The sequence below is a fragment of the Ixodes scapularis genome, unplaced genomic scaffold (genome assembly GCF_016920785.2).
Source record: "Ixodes scapularis isolate PalLabHiFi unplaced genomic scaffold, ASM1692078v2 PGA_scaffold3__209_contigs__length_174095766, whole genome shotgun sequence".
Lineage (NCBI taxonomy): Eukaryota > Metazoa > Arthropoda > Arachnida > Ixodida > Ixodidae > Ixodes > Ixodes scapularis.
The window spans coordinates 122,483,060-122,501,304 of NW_024609868.1; the positions used below are offsets into that span (position 1 = coordinate 122,483,060).

The following is an 18,245-nucleotide window of genomic DNA, read 5'->3' on the forward strand; positions in this document are numbered from 1 at the left end:
TCCCGGATATCGTATGTTGATATGTTACCAGCAAACCTACCTATTTCGAACACATGCCCATCAGGTTTTCATCTGGCACTTTTCCACAAAAGAGTAAAAAGTGCCAACTCTGTCTTTCAATTTTGTTGTTCAGCTGAAATTTGTTGCGCAGCTGTCGCCTCCACCGTGGTAGCAAAAAACTAGAGACACAAGGCGTTGCAACAGAACGAGGAACTAGATTAAAAAGTTAAAAGGCACAAACTAAAACTGGACAAAAAAAGACACACATACTACAGTACTTTTTTCGTCCTGTTTCAGAGCGCCTTTTAACCTTTTAATCAATATGTACCAACTAGCCCCAACCAAATTTTTATTGGGGAACTAGGTGTTGGTAGAAAGTAAAATCTGCACAGAGCTGCCAACAGATAGCATAACAGCGCCCATCGTGCAGCACTGCTGCTGTAACCCTCCCCCTTCCCCCACTTCCCTCCCTCCCTCCCACATATTCTATGTTCTGGCTGTTTGTTACTCCGACTCCGCTGGTTTGATCGCAACTTTGTAAAGGTAGCTTGTTTGAGCCCGGAACATTTGAATACCGTGTCTTTGCTCGACAGCTATCTTAAAAGAATGCACAACCTGGCAGAGTGAGGTTGAGGTACACGGCATCGTGCCAAACAACAAATCTGCCAAATTTTATTTGTATTTTTAAACAAACAACACAGGGTATTGGTGGGGATCCGCCAATCAGTATACTGGAAACGACTAAATTTTCGCAAGGACCTAATTTTCGTGAATTTCGCAAATCGCCTACAATTCGCGAAAAATACGTCCCGCGAACAATTCGGGCGATATGTGAACGCTACAAAAGCTACGCTCGATTCGCGAAAATTAGAACCCGCGAATAATTTCAAATTTCCAGCTTTGGCCCAATTCGCGAAAATTTGAGTCCTCGAAAATTAGGTCGTTTACAGCATTTTGCACGCACTAGTTTCGTGAGACCTCCACGCCTGATTGCAGACTTGGGAATTATGTTGTTGAAGTCTCCCTTTGCTGGTAGGGGTGAGCTTCTTCTAATGAGTAGATAACAGCATCATTCTGTAAATATAAAGGAAGATACAAAGTCTATGTTTACTTCACTTGCGGTTGCTTCGGCACCTTATAAGTGGTTCCACACCTAGCAAGTCTAATTTGCTGATCCTTCGGGGGGGTTAAAAATCGACAAATATGTCTTCATGAAAAATTTAAAAAAAAAAACTATTGTAATTTGAACTTGTTATGAACGTTCTCAAGCAACCTTACTAAGCTTTTTTTGTTTTTTGTTTTACGATTAAGTATAAATATATACAAGTAACAGTTAGAATTTATCTGCAGTAAATGAAAGTCCAGGGTGTCAGTCTTCCGCATGTTTCCGATCGCCGCATCCCAAAAGAGTGTGCATTAGGTCAGCATTTTGGATTTGAGTCGTTCAATGTCATATAGCAGCTGCGTCAAATTAGTTTTGCACCAAAAAATTCTAATATGATTTATGCCAAGTCATCACCTTGTCAGCACTTGAATCGTCACTCGCAATACCGAGTGAAGGTTTGAGTGCTGACACTGTTACAGCGTACAGCAAATGACATGGACTGCTATATTTTGCACCCCTATTTTGGCCCGCTTCTCATTCGACTGGTTAGGTATGCCTATGACTGGTTCCAAATGGCAGATACGTATTCAAGTTGTGGATGTCCATGTGTTTTGTAACCGAGCTTTCGTATGCAGGAAGGAGCTGAATTTGAATTTTGTTTAAGGTATCCAACTGTCTGTGATGCATTTGCAGGTATTGAGTCTATGTGATGTGTCCAAAGTCACTTGGACGACAAATGAACACCGAGGTGCTTGTTAGAGGAGGCAGGAGTCACTTGGATGTTGTCGACGGAATAGGAGCACTACGACGAGTGATTGAGTTTTAGTTCTCTTTACCTTCCCACGTGCTTTGAGTGGCCCTTCTGAAAGTTGTTTCTGCTTGTTGCAGACTGCCCCACCTGCTACAACCTGGTGCAGGATGCTGTTAACCAACACAGAGATAAGGTGGCAGACCTTGCGAGGCTACTCGACAACATCGAGAAGAACCCCCAGATAGTGAAAAGTGTGGACTTCGAGAAAAAACTGGAAGAGGTCATGGTCATTGTGAATGACCTGTGGAAAGATGCAAAGCAAGCCTCTGGTGAGTCCCGGCATCTCTGATGTTCCGCACTGTCCCAACACCTGATGATGAGCATGGAGCAATTTTTATCTCGAACACTCACAGTTTTTTCCTGTTTGAGAGAAAGACGAGGCTGGCTTGTTTTAACTCAAATATAAAAATACCCTAATTGCTAAAACAAAATTTATTATAAAGTTCAGTGGAGTAACGTTTACTAGGGAACTTTGCAAGATGAACGACCCTCCAAAGAAGTTACTGTGCTTTATTGCGACTGTTCCTCTACAAACATTATACCAAATTATTGCTTTTTACTACGATGTCATGAAAAAAGCAGCGTTGGAGCAGGTATTGCTAGTTTTTGTTTTCTTATTTATTTTCGATCGTGGAGTTAATTTTTTTCTTTGATCTGTCCACCCTAACAATATTTGAGTGTGTCATCCTTATTCACCTACTGTGCCTCAATTCTGTACCATTAATGTACCTCAATCACTGACTCATAGCCCACCTTTATTACTTCACAAGTTATCTATACATCACTTCACTATTCATTTACCAAAGCAATTGGTGCACATTTTGTTTAGATAAATTTTATTGTTCACATTTTTTTACTGTACCATGCACTTAGGAAATGAAACCAAAACCATCATGTGAGTGCTACCCTGAAAGACGTAGATGGGGAAAGTATCATAGACATATAAGAAATTAAAGAGCACAAAAATAACAAGTTGTCTCATCTTTTTTTTTTCTCCTGGAAATAAATGTTATTCTGACCATCTCCACAATCAAACAGCTCTGCAGGTGCCCATTAGGTATTACAGTAGACTCTCATTAATTCAAACTCCAGGAAGTCCCAGATTTTAGTTTGAATTACCAGAAGTTTGAATTATCAGAAATTCATCTAAATATGATACTAGACAACATTATGATTCGTTACATGGATACATACAATTTATACAAAGCAAACAAATGGATGCATACAAAGGGAACACATACAAAGCAGAGTTTTGCCAGTTTCCTCTACATAGGCCTAATTATAAGCAAGTACAGGCATAACACATTGATGAAAGAACTGTGACGTTAAGTTTATTCATCCTGCAAAAAAGTTGTCGATTGTGGACTGTTTCGTCAGTACATGAGATCTCAAAACAAAAATTTTCAATACCAGCCAGCACAAGTAGCTCTTTACGGGACTCTTCCTTTGCAGACAGAAACTTCCGGAGCTGAGTTATGTGCTCAAAGCCTCTGCGGCTGTGACAGTTGGTAGTGGGCCATCCCTTTCTTCATCATCATCTTCACTCTCACTGCTGCACTGTGCTGGCATTACTTCCTTATGTCCTCTAATGAGTCATCACGACAAACACACACATTGTCTTCAAGACTTGCATATTCCGCCAGCTCGGTGTTCACATTATGTGCTTCAAGGCCAGAAAGCATGATGCCAGTGAGCTGTTCCTCATCCTCGATGTCGTCTTGGTCATCATTGCTAGTCTTGAAGCACATAATGTGAATGCCGTTTTCCCGTTGAGTGCGTCCCGTTGAGTGCGCTTCTTTTCGAGCACCGGTGCACTGCGGAGAAGCAACACTCGCGAAAACAAGCTCTGCGGGTATTGCTGCTCTGCGGTGCACCGGTGCTCAGAAACAAGCGCACTCAACGGGGCCGCGAGAACAAAAAGTATGAATTAAGCGAAAACGCCGTTCGAATTAAACGGCTTATAAATGCATTAAAAACATAGCGGGACTACCAAAATTTTTAGATATGTTTGAATTAACCGTAAGTACGAAATATCCGAGTTTGAATTATCACGAGCCTACTGTATTAGATGTCGGATGAAAGATTATTAAGGGAGGTGCATGAAATTACGTTGGCATCACTACTATGCTTGCGCTGGAGTTCTCAAACTCTTTGGTCCTCTGAAATCTTTTACTACTTCAAATGAGAGCAGAGATTTTGAAGATCAAAAACAGGAATGTTTAGAGGATCAAAGCTATGATAACGAGGAGACTGGCAAAGAGAGAGCGTAAGAAACCCACCCTCTCTCGAGAGAGTCTTGTAATGAAGCAGTTCTCAAGCTTAAAAACTCTCGTTATAGGCACACTTAGGAGGAAAGCAAAAGTGTCTCGCTCATAGCAAAAAAATATGGCAGCTTTTTCCAATCTATTGATCAAAGCGTCTTACGCAGAATTGCATGGCGTATAGGGAACGGAAGGTTTTTACAGTGTTAATTTTGTTGGCACACTGATTAATCATGTGATGTCACATGACCCGATGTCATGCAGCATGTTTGCATGATGTGTCTGGTCACGGTGTCGGGTCGCATCACATGGCACATTGTCATGTGATGTTGTGACATTAAATTACAGATGATGTGCGATCTAGTCTCACGATGTGTCACGTGACACCACGACTCGACACCTAACATCACTAGACCTAATGACATTGTTTGCACAGTGATGTCACGCAATAGCACGACTTCGCATTGTGAATCACGGGACTTGGCGTCAAGTCGCGTGACGCGCCACATGTGCCACCGACAAACATAAAATTCAAGTTAGACCCCGTTAGAATGCAATTCTCTACATATAGCATCCCGAAGCAGCCAACTGTGTTGTCTGTTGTCGAAGTGCAACCGACGTCATCTCTGTCTCAGGCACGGACAAGAGCCTGGCGGACCGTCTGGAAGAGCTGGTGCGGCGCATGCACCGGGTGCAGGAGACGGCCTCCAAAGTGGGGCAGGAGACGTGGCTGGCCGAGGAGGCGCTCTGGGCCGCCCAGAGCAACCTGTCCCAGGCCGAGGCCAGCGTGGAGCGCATGGGCACCACTCTGGCACAGGCACACCGCTTCCTCGAGGACGAAGGCCAGCACGCCCTGCGCAGGGCCCTGGAGCGCTCCCACCGCTTCGGACAGCAGTCCGAGATGATGTCGCAGATCGCCCGTGACGCGCGCCAGCTGGCCGACAGGTGAATATGTCGCACTGGGACGGCAAAGCTGGCAGGGGCAGTCTTTCATGAGTGTAACGACGGTCGCTCACGTTCCGTGCATTTGGTCTCTAGATCTTTTTTTACGAGACTTGTCATATAACGATTTTCCACTGAACCGTCGCAGGTGTCGTCTTACTTTTTCGTAGGAAGCCGTGCCTTGGAATTTCACGAGGACAAAATGCATCGCTTAAATAACTTGGAAAGATTAATGCGCTGAATTCATCAGCTTGATTTTAGTGCAAACCCCTCGGTTCGTAGCACCCTATAGATTGCTTCGTGGGTGGTAACACCCTATAGATTGCCTCATGGCTGCTCACCTGTCAGTAACAGAATTAATAAAAAAATTTAATTGCTTGTTCCCATTTGATAGTAAGCATCAATCAACGATCATGCGCATCATTTAGGGCAAGTTGATTCAATGTGAAATGCCCAAAAATATTATCTAAATGCTGCAACTTTATTTTTGTTGCACAGGCAAGATGCACCTGTTACATTGGGAATGGAAGGTCAGATGTATTGAAGGTTCACATAAATGAGGATAGCAGAAAGATCTATGGTTTGTTTTATGTTAGTGACGTCACAGTGCACAATTAGCACACACTTAAAACGCAGCATACACACCACGCCGTGGGGTTGGTAACCTGTTCGACCAACTCGCCTTAGCTGCAGTTTTGACAAGTTTGTTTCCCTTCGTGTGTGAGCAAAGCGGAAACTATACGCACAAGCATGTTGTCCTAAAGAATGCTTGCACGTGCTTGGCAGAGATGCTTGAAGCGCAGAGCTCACTCTTCTAGCTTTTGCTGTACCTGCACTTAGAAAAATAGAGTATAAATGCATCTTCTTAATCCCTTTATTCAAAATGCATTTCCCCGTTCATTCCAGCTTCAGAGAGGGCTGCTTCCTTCTCGTAGGGCGGGGGGGAGGTGTACCATATGCTGCAAGTACATTACCGCTTTGGTTTCCGATTTCAGCCACGAAAACGACGCCCAGGAGATCGTAAACCTCGCTGTGGACGCCCTGAACACCACCAAAGAGGCCCACCGGATAGCAGAGGGCGCCATCAGCACCCAGCACCAGACTGAATCGGAGATCTTCACCCTGAAAAAGAGGCGAGTGTTAAAAGAGGCAAAATAATTAAGTCTACTACAGTATAGACCACTTACAACATAACCGCTTATAGTGCAGGACCGGGTATAACGCGGTTTTTTTAAACCACCGGTTCGCCTCCCATAGAACTCCATGTAATTACATACCGCGCAAAATGCAGGCGCGCGAAGGGAAATACCAGTTATAGTGCGGTTGCTGGCACAGCCCGCCGATCGCACCGACGACCAGAGCAGCGAGCACGCTTCCCTGTGCAACACTAGATAACGGCGCAGACGGCGCGAGCCGCAAGCGGAACTCGCAGCGCACGGAGGTTGCTCGAAGGAGCGGGGAGAAGCGAAGAGAGAGGCTTTAGTTGCCATAGCGACGGAGGGACGCACGCACATGTCGTTCACGTGCGTGCGTCCCTCCGCTGCGTTGGAAACAAACCGCAACGACAGACCAATCGCAGATCGAGGAGAAGTGTTCGCGCGCGTTGCATGCCGGTCGCGAGCCGGCTGCTTCTATCCGCAAACATGGCGTCGGTGGTGATCGTCGTCGTAGACGGCGTTCATCTCATCATTCGCGTAAAAGCGCTATCCTTGACTGTGAATTTTCGTTGTGTGTCACTATGATAACCCAGCACACACTAGAAGGGAAGATCCACCTACTCGTGCGGCTTTCGTGGCGGCGCTCTTAAGACGGCAGAAACGCCCATGTCGTCGTGTTTGTTTACTTCGACTACAGTGGTGATTTCTAAGCATTTGTGTCCTCGAACGTCGCCCGGATTTCTTATTTGGCGCATTTCATGCGTGTGCTCAAGTTCAAGGTATTACTGGCGCGTACCGTATGAAGGATGCGAATTTTCACGCGTTTTCATCTCCGGAGAAAAGTGATGAGGGTTACCAATCCTGAACGCTCGCAAGGTCCGTCCGCAACCCGCGACGCCGTTAAAAGGCTGCGCCAGGCAAAAGCCGCTCATTTCTTTCAAAATGTGTGACACACTTGAGACAGAACTGTACTAGTCTGGTGAAATAACGACTTTCCTCAAACTAAGCTTTCTTTTTTATCTAACATAAAATAAATTCTTTTACAAAGGTAAGTTGTCTCATGGCATGTATTTTGGCCTGAAAAATTTATGTTTTGGTTATAGCACGGTACCCCTTATAGTGCGGATTTTCGCGACTCCCACGACATACGTTATATGCGGTCTACACTGTACGCCATACTTTCGGAACTATAGGTCTCACCCTTGTATAAGTCGCACTTCTGTATGTTAAGCCGTTTTCACAGAAAAGTTGGTATATAAATCGCACCTGTTTTACGCACAAATTTTTTCGTTTTACGTGCATCGGTATTGGTTAAATCACAGTTTCGCACAATCGGCTAGTTCACACATACTGTTTGACGCGCAACAACTTTGACGTTTCGAATCTCGGGAAATTCCCATAGCGCGGCGCTGTCTGGCGGGGGCGATCCGGTGTTTCGCAGCAAAAGGATGTGCAACGTATAAAATGAGAAAGTAGTCGGCTTTATTCGAGTGTCCACATGCTGAGCGAACAAAAGTTTAACGTCCTAGACACTCGTGAACCATTACAGTCAAACCCGTTTATAACGAACAGCAGGAAGCGCTACCCTTAGTTCGATATAGCAAGTAGTTCGATATAGCAAAAAACATTTACAACAAACTTCAACGATGAGCTTGTTGTGAGGCGAGAGCTTCTCTTTCTTTCTCATATCTTCACTTCCGCCTTGTAACAACGCGCTAAAAAGTGCTTTTCTTTTCTTTTCTTTTTTTTTTTCATCTGTGCAGAGTGTATTTTTTAGCTTTCACCCCTTCTGAATCGCTTTTTTTAGCTCAATTTTGTTCGCAACTTGAGCTTTTGGAATTTTATTTCTTTCCTACTTGTTTTTTTTGGGGGGAAGAACAGGCTAGAAGACGAATGTTTGCGCGTTTTTGGAAGCCTTCCAGGGAGAAAAAGTTTGATATAGCCAATATGTTGTTCGTTATAAAACATACTTTTTACACGCATTTTTATTTAAATTTTCCGTGAGTTCGATATCGACAATAATTCGCTGTACATGGGTTCGTTCTGAACGGGTTTCACTGTATTTGGACCACTATTAGGCATAGCCTAGGTCAAGTCACGGAGACGACGCAAGCATCGATGCGAAGGTAGATATAGATAAATCTTGACACACTTCTTTTGGTACTGCTTAAAGATAAGCTAGCCTCAGTCCTTCCTTTTACATGTTGCAACACGGCTGGAGCATGGCAGATCAAAACTGCTTGTCAAACGAAAATTAAGAAAGACTCGAGAAAATTTTCTGCAGTGTGTGTATATAGCAGCCCATTTAGCTTTCATTGTTACTGGACTGAAGTAAACAAACACGGAACTGTGGCTGAGTTAGGCAATGTCAATCACATGCTGTAAAAGCTTTATTCTCATCGTCCACATTGAGCCACTTCAGGGAAACCATAATGGAGAGGTCCCGGGTTCCATACCCGGACCAGGTGGATTTTTTCGGTCGCGCACCAGTCACCTAGCTGTGTTTGGAGTTTTGTGTTTGTCCTTTGTCCCTCTTGTTCCCCTTCTCCAGGGATTATTTTCGTCATTCTTGTCCAGCTCGCTTGCACCTTGCATTTATTTGCATTATAATACAGTAAAACCTCGTTACAACAAAATGGGATATAACAAACCAATGGATATAACAAAGCAATCATAATTCCCCTTGCTTGCTAATAGTGGGAAGAAATGGACATTGGCTATAACAAACTAATGGTTATAAGGAAATAATTACAACCGCTCCTTTAGCTTTGTTATAACGAGGTTTTACTGTAAAAATTTCTCGCTTTCCGAGTCAGTTATAAAAAGCGTAGAAGGGTGTGGCGACAGCACCACCTCCTGGAAGGGGCACACCACCTATGACTACGTAGTTACGGTGCTCTACGAAAGATGACGCGCGGCAAATGAAAATATGGTGTCGCACCATGCAATAAAAGAAATTCATATAAGTCACATTGTTGTACATATGAAATGCACCAAGAAAAATGTTTGAAAGAAAACTGTGACTTATACACCGGAAAATACGGTATGTTCTTTTGCGAGGCTTTTAAGTCAGAATGTGTTTATGGGCTGGCTTTGCCTGTAGTCGCTAGAAAGCTAAGCTGTAGAGTATCTACACTCTTTTCACCCATTGTCTGACACTGCGCCACAATGATCATTCGTCCGTCGGCATCGTGTGACATTCATTTACCTACAAGCAGCTTATGTGTGCCTCCTATTTGGCACTTAGAGCTGCTCAGGCACCATTTGCGACGGCTATAACTCCGAAATGCGACCCTCTAAGTGATAGAAACAGTGTTAGAAGACCACCACGGAATTGGTTTTGTTTGTTGCCAACCATTTCGGCAAACAGGACGGCGGATAGCACCGCTTGCACCTCTTATCAGACATGTTTGCAAAAGCCGGTGACAACCGGCAACGTCGATTCTACGGACAATATGGTTGAAGTGTCGTTACTTTGAGGTGTAGTTCATTTAGTGGTTCTAGTTTTGTCATCCAAAGCATTCCGGAAAAGTGTCGTCCATGTTTCCTCAACGGCTTCCATGGCTGGGGTGGTGCCTAGGGTTGACAGTGCTCTCAACGTTACTACTGTAAAACCTCGTTATAACAAAATGGGATATAACAAACTAATGGATATAACGAAGCAATCATAATTCCCCTTGCTTGCTAATAGCGGGAAGAAATGGACATTGGCTATAACAAACTAATGGTTATAACGAAATAATTACGACCACTCTTTCAACATTGTTATAACGAGGATTTACTGTAGATCGAAGTCTGTTGATAAGTTTCTTGGAATGCCTGGTGCCTTTTCGTGGCACGGCCGCTCAGTGGCACTCGCTGCGCTTTCAGCTTGCCCTGTGAACAGAAGTGGCAGAGCCGGTGGAATGTTGGATGCAGATTGCCTGCAGTGGAAAGTGATTCTGTTCTGGTTTTTATGGTAAACATAACATTTGCACAAAAAAAAGTGTTGTTTGAAAACGCTTCTTTGTTTTCAAATGCTCTTCTCGAGTGCATATCCTTGTTTATGCGCTCGAGCTGAGTCACACTGGATTGCGTGCACTTCAAAAGACATTAAAAAGAAAATTATTGGATATAGAAATGGTTTAGATGCCTCCACTCAAGCAAAACTATGTGTGTGTATGAAGGCACCCTACAGCATGTCGACTAACACTCGAAACCCACTTTAGACGGTCCACAAAAATTGTTTTTTCACCGTATCATATTGTAATTTACTAGAGAGGTGCAGCTAAGTGATGGAAATGTGGAGTTAAAAATAGTTGACTGCATGTTTGGTCATTCTGCCAAACATTTAAATGCAGTGGCTTTATAAGGTGGGTGGTGCTCTTAGTTTGGGTGGTGCCTAGGTCAGGGTTTTGTATGGAAACAAATTATGTCACACCATTGTCTCTTTGTGACACAACGTGCACTTCCCTTCAGTACCACCCATATACAAAGCCTTTGCACTGAATTTTCTAGGTCACCAAAGGAGACACACACTTTTCTGCCCTTTCTGCTGCTTCTGCACACACTTCTTACACCACCTGTTTCTGTTTCTCTCTTTCTTGCCCTTTCCTCCCCTCTGCTCCACAGACTTTCTCACACCACCTGCTTCTGCTCCCCTTGTTCCTGCATGATGGGTCCATAGCTCAGTCGACAGCTCACTCGGTTTTCATGGTGGTGACGGGTTCTATCCCTGGCACTGGTTGCCAATGTTTTCAAGATTGTTTAGGGGTTACGGACTGACTCACCTACACATTTCGTGCTTATGCGGCTCCTGAAGTTGGTTGTCCCTCTAAAACTACTGCTTTAATATCAACAAAAAAACTTGCTTAGCTTGAAAAAAAAAAAAAAAAACCTGTTTTGTGCAATTTTCGGCAGCATTCGCAGACAATGTCCTGATTATGCTCGCCTAGTTGTATTTGCCGCTAACAGATGTCGGAAGTGCCGAGGGTGTGTTGGCGCAGAGCTTAGCAGACAATCTTCCAAAACTTTCACTATGCGGGCGCACTGCTCTGTAATGTACAGAGCGCGACACTGTTAGCGCGAACAAGCGATCGCCAGTTTTCTGTGTTTTTCTCTTTGAACCGAAAGGCTGCCATCAAAGATATCATTGTTTTAGAAAGAGCTCATTTAGGGCTCTAATATAAGGGGTAAAATTGTGTGCCCACTAATGCTCTCTCCTAAGAAAATGCGAAAAGGCGCCGATGTCGTGTTCGCGCTAACAGTGTCGCGATGTGTACAATCATTAAAACTTAACAATTTAATAATTAAAAAAGGACTGAGTAGGAAAGTATTGATTTAAATCCCTCATGGCTCCCCATTTGTGCTCGGGAGGGGATCAATCGAGTTGTCGCATACTCTGGTGTCTCACGCTGCACCTGTCGGTATAACATACAACTGGGCGCATGGTCAGGACACTGTCTGTGAATGTTGCTATAGATTTCCCAAGACAGGTTTTTTCTTTTTCAACAAGTTAAGTTCATAGGTTGACATTTTCACTCCAAGCTTCCACCATTTACCCGCACCCCTGTAACAAATCGCAGCGCAATATGACCAATCTTTGGGGACTGTCTAAGGTGGGTTCAAAGCGTCGTGTGTATGCGTATATCTGCCCGTACCTGCTAAAATGTGGGCAACAGAGAAGAACCGTTTCTAAATGCCGCTCTCTGGTGGAGCTTGTGAACCGATAGATCTAAAAACGTTCACTGTTTCCACCCCACAGGATGAAGGACATCATGGACCTGATGCTGCGTACCAAGAAGATGGCAGAGGAGGCCAAGGCGGAGGTGGTGAAGGCGTACGAGGACGCACTGCGGGTGTACTCGGACACCACCTCGGTCCAGATGCCGGACATCGACACGGACGACCTGCTGCACCAGGCACAGGAGATCATCGAGGAGGTACGCCAGCCATTGGGGCGGGCCATCTCCTCACTTTACGGTCGTTCTTGTCCAGACGGTAATGACGACGATCACCATTGGCAGTGATGTCAACAATCCTACATCGTTGATGCATTTTCAAGCTGGGTTCCTAGGAACCAAAGTATCCTCCCTTGTCAGTCAAGCTCCCAAATTTTCTCAACCGTCTCTTCTGCAAAGGAAAGTATTTTCCCGGTTTGAGCACCATTTTAGCAGTTTTAAGCCACCCGCTAATGCATAAGTATGTGCCAAGCACTCCCTGGTATGTGCGTTAGTGTTTACGAGCATTGAGGCTTCTGTACCGCTTTATTGCATCAGTGCCGAATTTGGCAGGGGTTTCTTGGCCGCCAGTCAAGAGCGATGGGGTTCCTCGAGGTGGAAAGGCCCACCACTCTTTCCACTTTAGCAGAGAAAATGCTGGAGAGGAGGAAACCTCTAATTATGGCGACCAGAGAGCTTTGTGGGAGAAGCATGTCCAGCTTTTCTTAAGGGGGGACATGGGCCTAAATTTCAAATATTTTTGAAAAATTCAATTTTAAAATTTGAGCTTTTTGGTTTTAGAAACTAATTATACACCTTTACACTAAATTTGATAACTGAAGCCAAATAGGTACGTTGATATAAAATGCTTTCAACACATTGTGAGGCAGTAACAAAGTAAAGGAGCTCAATGTTCTAATGCATTTTTCTCAGTTGCACTTTTTGTTGCAAATTTCATTTGAAGGAATCTTTTGTTCGAAGTTGAAAGTGTTCTGATACCACAATCAAGATGTTTCTGAACTGAAATTTACTGGGGAGTCGGGCTATCTACTTTATTTTAAGTTGAAATCCTCATTGAGAAAAAACTAGGTTTTCAAAAAGTGACATCGGAGAGATATGCATCTTATATTACTTGGTAATGACCCTTCCTGAAATGTTTACATTTGGGTCATAAAAACTAGATAGTGCAAAGTCCCACATTCCCCACTTTATATTCAGGCAGCCAAAATTATGCTTAACAGCTTCATTTGCGTACCATAGATTTCTAAACAAAGAGTGACACATCTTCTAATGCAGGTATGTAAAATTGTCCTAGAGAGCTGAAAGTTTGCACAGTACACCTACATCTTGTGTTAAATCTCCCCTTTAGTTAAATCCCAGAAGTTAAATCTCTAGCCAGTGTCCCCCCTTAACCTGCCACAAACTGTAGTCAAGTACAACCATTAATGACAACGTCAATGACGTCATTGTCTGTTTCACGCGACCGGTGGCACGTGTTCTTGGAGAGCTTACGTACTGGCCTTAGAGTGGTGTCAACTTTCAACGCACAACTTACCTGCCGCCACGATCGTTGCTTATCAAGGTTGCCAGCAGAGGTTTCTCTGGCTACTCCTTTTTGATTTCGGATTCCAACAAGTCTGTCTTGACTATGCTCCAGTGAGAAAGGGTGAAGATGCTTGTGTTGAGGGCTCACCCTTTCCCTCCTCTCACCGCTTTAGCTCAGCCAGGACCCGTTAAAGGACATATGCAGAGGAAAAACACATTTTTCTTTTAAACAGCCTAAATGGAAAAAGGATGTCATAAGACAAATTTAAAAAGAAAATACAAAAAAAAAGCTTTTAAGAGCTATATTTGTGGCGCGAAACGAATTTCTAGTTGGCGCCTGCGGCAGCCCGTGAAAAAGTGACCGCTATGCTCATGTGAGTGGCCGCTATGGTCACATGGTTCTTGTGCTCTTTCAAGAGCTTCTTATGGGCTCTGAAAGTTGTTTACTAATCTTCGTTTAAAGTGCAACAAAGAAACGAAGATTAACAAGTAACTTTTAGAGCCCAAGGGAAGCTTCTGAAAAAGCGCAAGCTCCACATGATAGACCTGTGCATCTCAAAAATTGACAGCAGCGGCGCGCCGGAGTTTTTCTTTCCGGCGGCGATGACGTGAAGAAAGTCGTCCACCCGGCGGCGCGCCACGCTCAGCGTGTGATGGTGGCGTGGAATTCTGGGCACTTCAGCAGCGGCGCTGAACGGCTCTGGCGTAACTCGCAACGCACAGGTCTGCCACGTGACCAGTGACTGCTCCCACATGCAGGCACCAACTACAAATTCTTTTCGTGCCGTAAAAGATAGCTCTAAAAATTTTTTTGTTCGTTGTGAATTCATTTTATGTCAATCTTTTCCCTTGCAGAGAGTTTAAAAGAACAAAATATTTTTCCTTTGCTTTTTTTTTTTTTTAAAGAGAGGGGACAATGCATTTTGCCTTTTTTATTAAGCCTATTTTCCCTGGTATTTAGTAGTAGCTTTCCCCAGCACAGGAATGGAAGGGCAAAGATGGTGGTTCTTGAGACCTGACAGAGAAGGAGAGTAGGTTTAAGATGTTAGTGCCCTGAACTGAGGAGCAAAAGAATTTGTTAGGATCTCTAGCTGCACCCAATGCCATACCCAACCAGGCTTCTAAGACGAGTGCTGTCAGTGTGTTTGAGGCTGGAGAGTTGGAAAATCATTTTGAGGATTCCAAAATGTCTCAGTGGGAGTTGAGGTCGCTAGAAAGAGACAAACAAACCCCATGAACTCGGCATGTGTGGCTCACCTGGCAGCTTAGATTTTTTTAACAAGTGACGTATGAGCTTACTTGTTTCAGTGCGCAAGCGCACCGGAGCTGGCATTAGCCGACAGTCGTGTCATCAAAAAACAGATTTTCTTGAACACGAAATAAGTAGGAATGTTTTCAGTGAAAACCTGATTTTTTCACAATAAATACACCCTAAATTAAAGTGACCATATTCCTCAGGCCTCAAAGCGGGACGCGTATCGGAGGGGGGGGGGGGGGGGAAGGGGAGGGGAGGGGAGGGGAGGGGAGGGGAGGGGGAGGGAGGGGGAGGGAGGGAGGGAGGGAGGGAGGGAGGGAAGGGGGGGTTTAAATTTTGGTAACAAATCATACCTTTTCATTTATTCCTATACACCGTGTACATCTATTTTTCTTGCAATTTGCGTACTGTGTGGCTTCCAGATATCTAATACATTTGGTTGGAATATTCCTTTAGTGCTAATGTATTTATTTTTGTGTACTATTGGGGGTCCATAGTATTGTTCACATGTCATATGTCAATTAACCTTCAGCATCTTCTCTCTCGAGCATATCTTGTTCCTTGATCAGAGGACGCACCCTCTCAGCGCTGCGATACTTTCGTTTAACCGAATCTTTCATCTATGCGTGGTTCGAGAACCAAAAGCGGGACAAAACGGCGTCCCACAAGCACGCTGGCGGGACAGCGGGACCACGGCCGGAAAAGCGGGACCTGTCCCGCCTAAATCGGGACGTCTGGTCACTTTACCCTAAATAGAAATACAAAATGGTGCTAAATCAAATTAATTAAGTATATTAGGAATTGTAAGCCTCATTTCTTTGTTTATTGTGCAAGATATTGAAGCATGTTACTGTTGGGTAAGAAGTAATTAAAACAAGAAAAATACTTGAAAGGCACCTTCAAAAGGATGACAACTACGATAAAGACTTTTGAAACAAAAGTATGGTTTTATTGCCGTAGCCCCAAATCACATGTCTAGGGGGCGCCGCAGTCGGGCATTACTCAGCGTCTCCGCCGTTAAAAAAGCGTAACGATGGACAGTCGCCGGTGCATGTCCGCTTCTCCTGCCCCCTTCTGTGTTGCTAAGTTCCAAACGCGGCGCTGGCTCGTTTGACTGCGTACGTCCTCTCGCACATACTGAAAACGTAGTGACTGCTTTGTTTGAGTTAGGACAGCCATTCTTTTGGTATTGGGGATATGGCTCATCCTAAATAATTAATCGAATGCACTCTGATGCAGAAGGCACCCATGCAACAAAGAATCGGGTTGACTTCCATCTCGGTGTGCTGATCATTGTGGTTAGCACTCACTAGATTATGTCTGCCCTTAGCTTTTCTTTATTTCTATATGTATACAGAATTTTTTATTTCGCGGAAACTCGGAAATGTGTTTGAGATAAGGTTAATTTTATTCACATTATTATTTTATTGTTGGTGGACTTTTGCAAGAAGCCTGTTTTATTTTTAGTTCATTTTCTATCTGACTAATATATTTGCATGACCAATCTTCTTGGGATTGTTTAGGATTCAGAGTCACCATGATATATGGCTGGTTTAAAATATTTAAGCGCCAATTTGTTTCGACAGAAGTAGAAGTTAATTAAAATTTATTGACTGCCAAATTGGCGCATTTCAATTCGTGACCATAAAATTGAAGACAATGTTACGAGAAAAATAAGATGGCGCAAAACTTGTTGCCCGCAGAGCAGAAGTTGGCGGTGTATTTAAAAAGTGTTATTAATGTTTTAAGATATATATATATACATATACATATATTTTTTTTAACAGAAGTGTTCTTTAGATGTATGGTGGTACTTTGAACTACACATTTTACACACCACTTAGATAACTATGCATACTATAATTTCACAATGTCTCGACTTCAAATTAGACCAAGTTAAGCACTTTGAATTGTTTAACAAATTAATTGTCAGCGTCGGTCAAACAGCAAAGAGCAACTAGGCAAATCTGCAAATAACACTCTTGAACTCTTCGCCAAATAGCAATATCAAGCGTCACAAAGACAGTAGAGTCAGAACACTATTTTGTTATCTCGAATAAATGAAAGGCAGAAATGTACCCACCACCTTACCCATTTCTTCCACTGGCCGCGCACCAGAACCTTATGGCGTGCGGCTGGGGCTTTAGTTTTCTCATTAAAGAAAACACTGTCATAAATGCAGCTTTGACGGTTTTGACTGAGGGGTACAAAAAGAGATCAATCACGGAAACACAATATTCATTAAGTGATCACTAGAACTCAGGAAACGAATATAATAGGTAAAAAATGCAAAATTTTATCTCCAAACATTATTGTTACCACGTGCCCCCATATGTACGGAGAGCAAGGACCTCGGACTTGTTATCTTCGCTGTTTTACATGTTAGGATGAAACACAGTAGTTTTAATAGCAGACTGTAAAACAAAACAAAAAAAGTGGTTGTATGTTTGTGTTGTTGTGCACTATGCCAACAAAAGTACAGCATCTTCAGTGGCACAAATAACAATTCAGACTCCCCATCATTGCGGAAGTTGGCCACCACGTGGCGCGACCTGTGAGGGCAAACTCCATTGCATGGTTGCCATAATACTTGGACAAACTGGCAGTTTCCAGAGATTCATCAGTTTTTGCACCCAAAGAATGAGAATATGTTACATCAAGTGCTAATTTTAATGTGCAATTTGAGATAAATATAAACTCCAGAAGTATCCCTATTTGTGAACAAGTGTCCCATTTGTGAGCCGTCCATTTGTGACTTTGGCTTGCCTTTTGGCACATGCCCATCTGCACCTTGAAAGAAAGCCTACATGCACAAAAACAAAACAAAAAGAGCAGTGTTCTGGAGAACAGTTCTTTCCTTTGTGAAACACTAAAGAACCATTTTGTAGAAAGTTTCTCATCGTTTGTGGACCAATCAAGGGACTTTTTTATACGTAACACCACCAACACCGCTCATGCCTGCAAGGTCACAGCCACAAATACTGTTAATGCCAAACTGCTAACCCCTTTTGCTCGATGCAGATTGTGCAATTGAACAACGAAATCACTCTCAATGCCGTGAAAAAGAGCCTCGTAGTGGGCAAAAGGGAAGTGAGCCACGGCAATTGTTCACTCCTAAAATGCAGGCCCAGCGCATCTACAAGGAAGCGGATGACTTGATGGAGAAACACAAAAACATCTTCGATAAAGTGAAGCCGCAGAAAGACGAAGCGGAGGATCTGCTGGCTGAAGCTCAACGACAACAACAGGTGCGTGCACTCCCTGTTTCTTCATTCATTTGAGAGCACTACCAGTTCAAGTATATATCCGAGTTTTTCTCGTTAATGCGCGCCTCACTTATAACTCACAGTTCGGAAAGTGCCCTTTCAACTGGTAAGCCGGCGAGGCAAAGGCTCCAGTAGCAGACGTCGGCCATGTAGTCGGATGTTCGCGCAAGCCACAGGAATGCCCGACAGACGAGACCAACTGCT

At 43.7% G+C, this 18,245-nt stretch overlaps 1 protein-coding gene across 2 annotated transcripts in view; it reads left to right on the forward strand.

Moving 5' to 3' along the window:
* The window catches only part of LOC8034493 (laminin subunit gamma-1), a 159,803-nt gene that overhangs the window by 128,939 nt on the left and 12,619 nt on the right, over positions 1-18,245 (forward strand). For both annotated transcript variants that reach the window (XM_040215046.3, XM_042292617.1), the window contains 5 exons: positions 1,994-2,185; positions 4,813-5,122; positions 6,115-6,252; positions 12,020-12,197; positions 17,901-18,023. In XM_040215046.3, the coding sequence (XP_040070980.1) occupies positions 1,994-2,185; positions 4,813-5,122; positions 6,115-6,252; positions 12,020-12,197; positions 17,901-18,023 (941 nt within the window). The remainder of the gene's footprint in view (positions 1-1,993; positions 2,186-4,812; positions 5,123-6,114; positions 6,253-12,019; positions 12,198-17,900; positions 18,024-18,245) is intronic.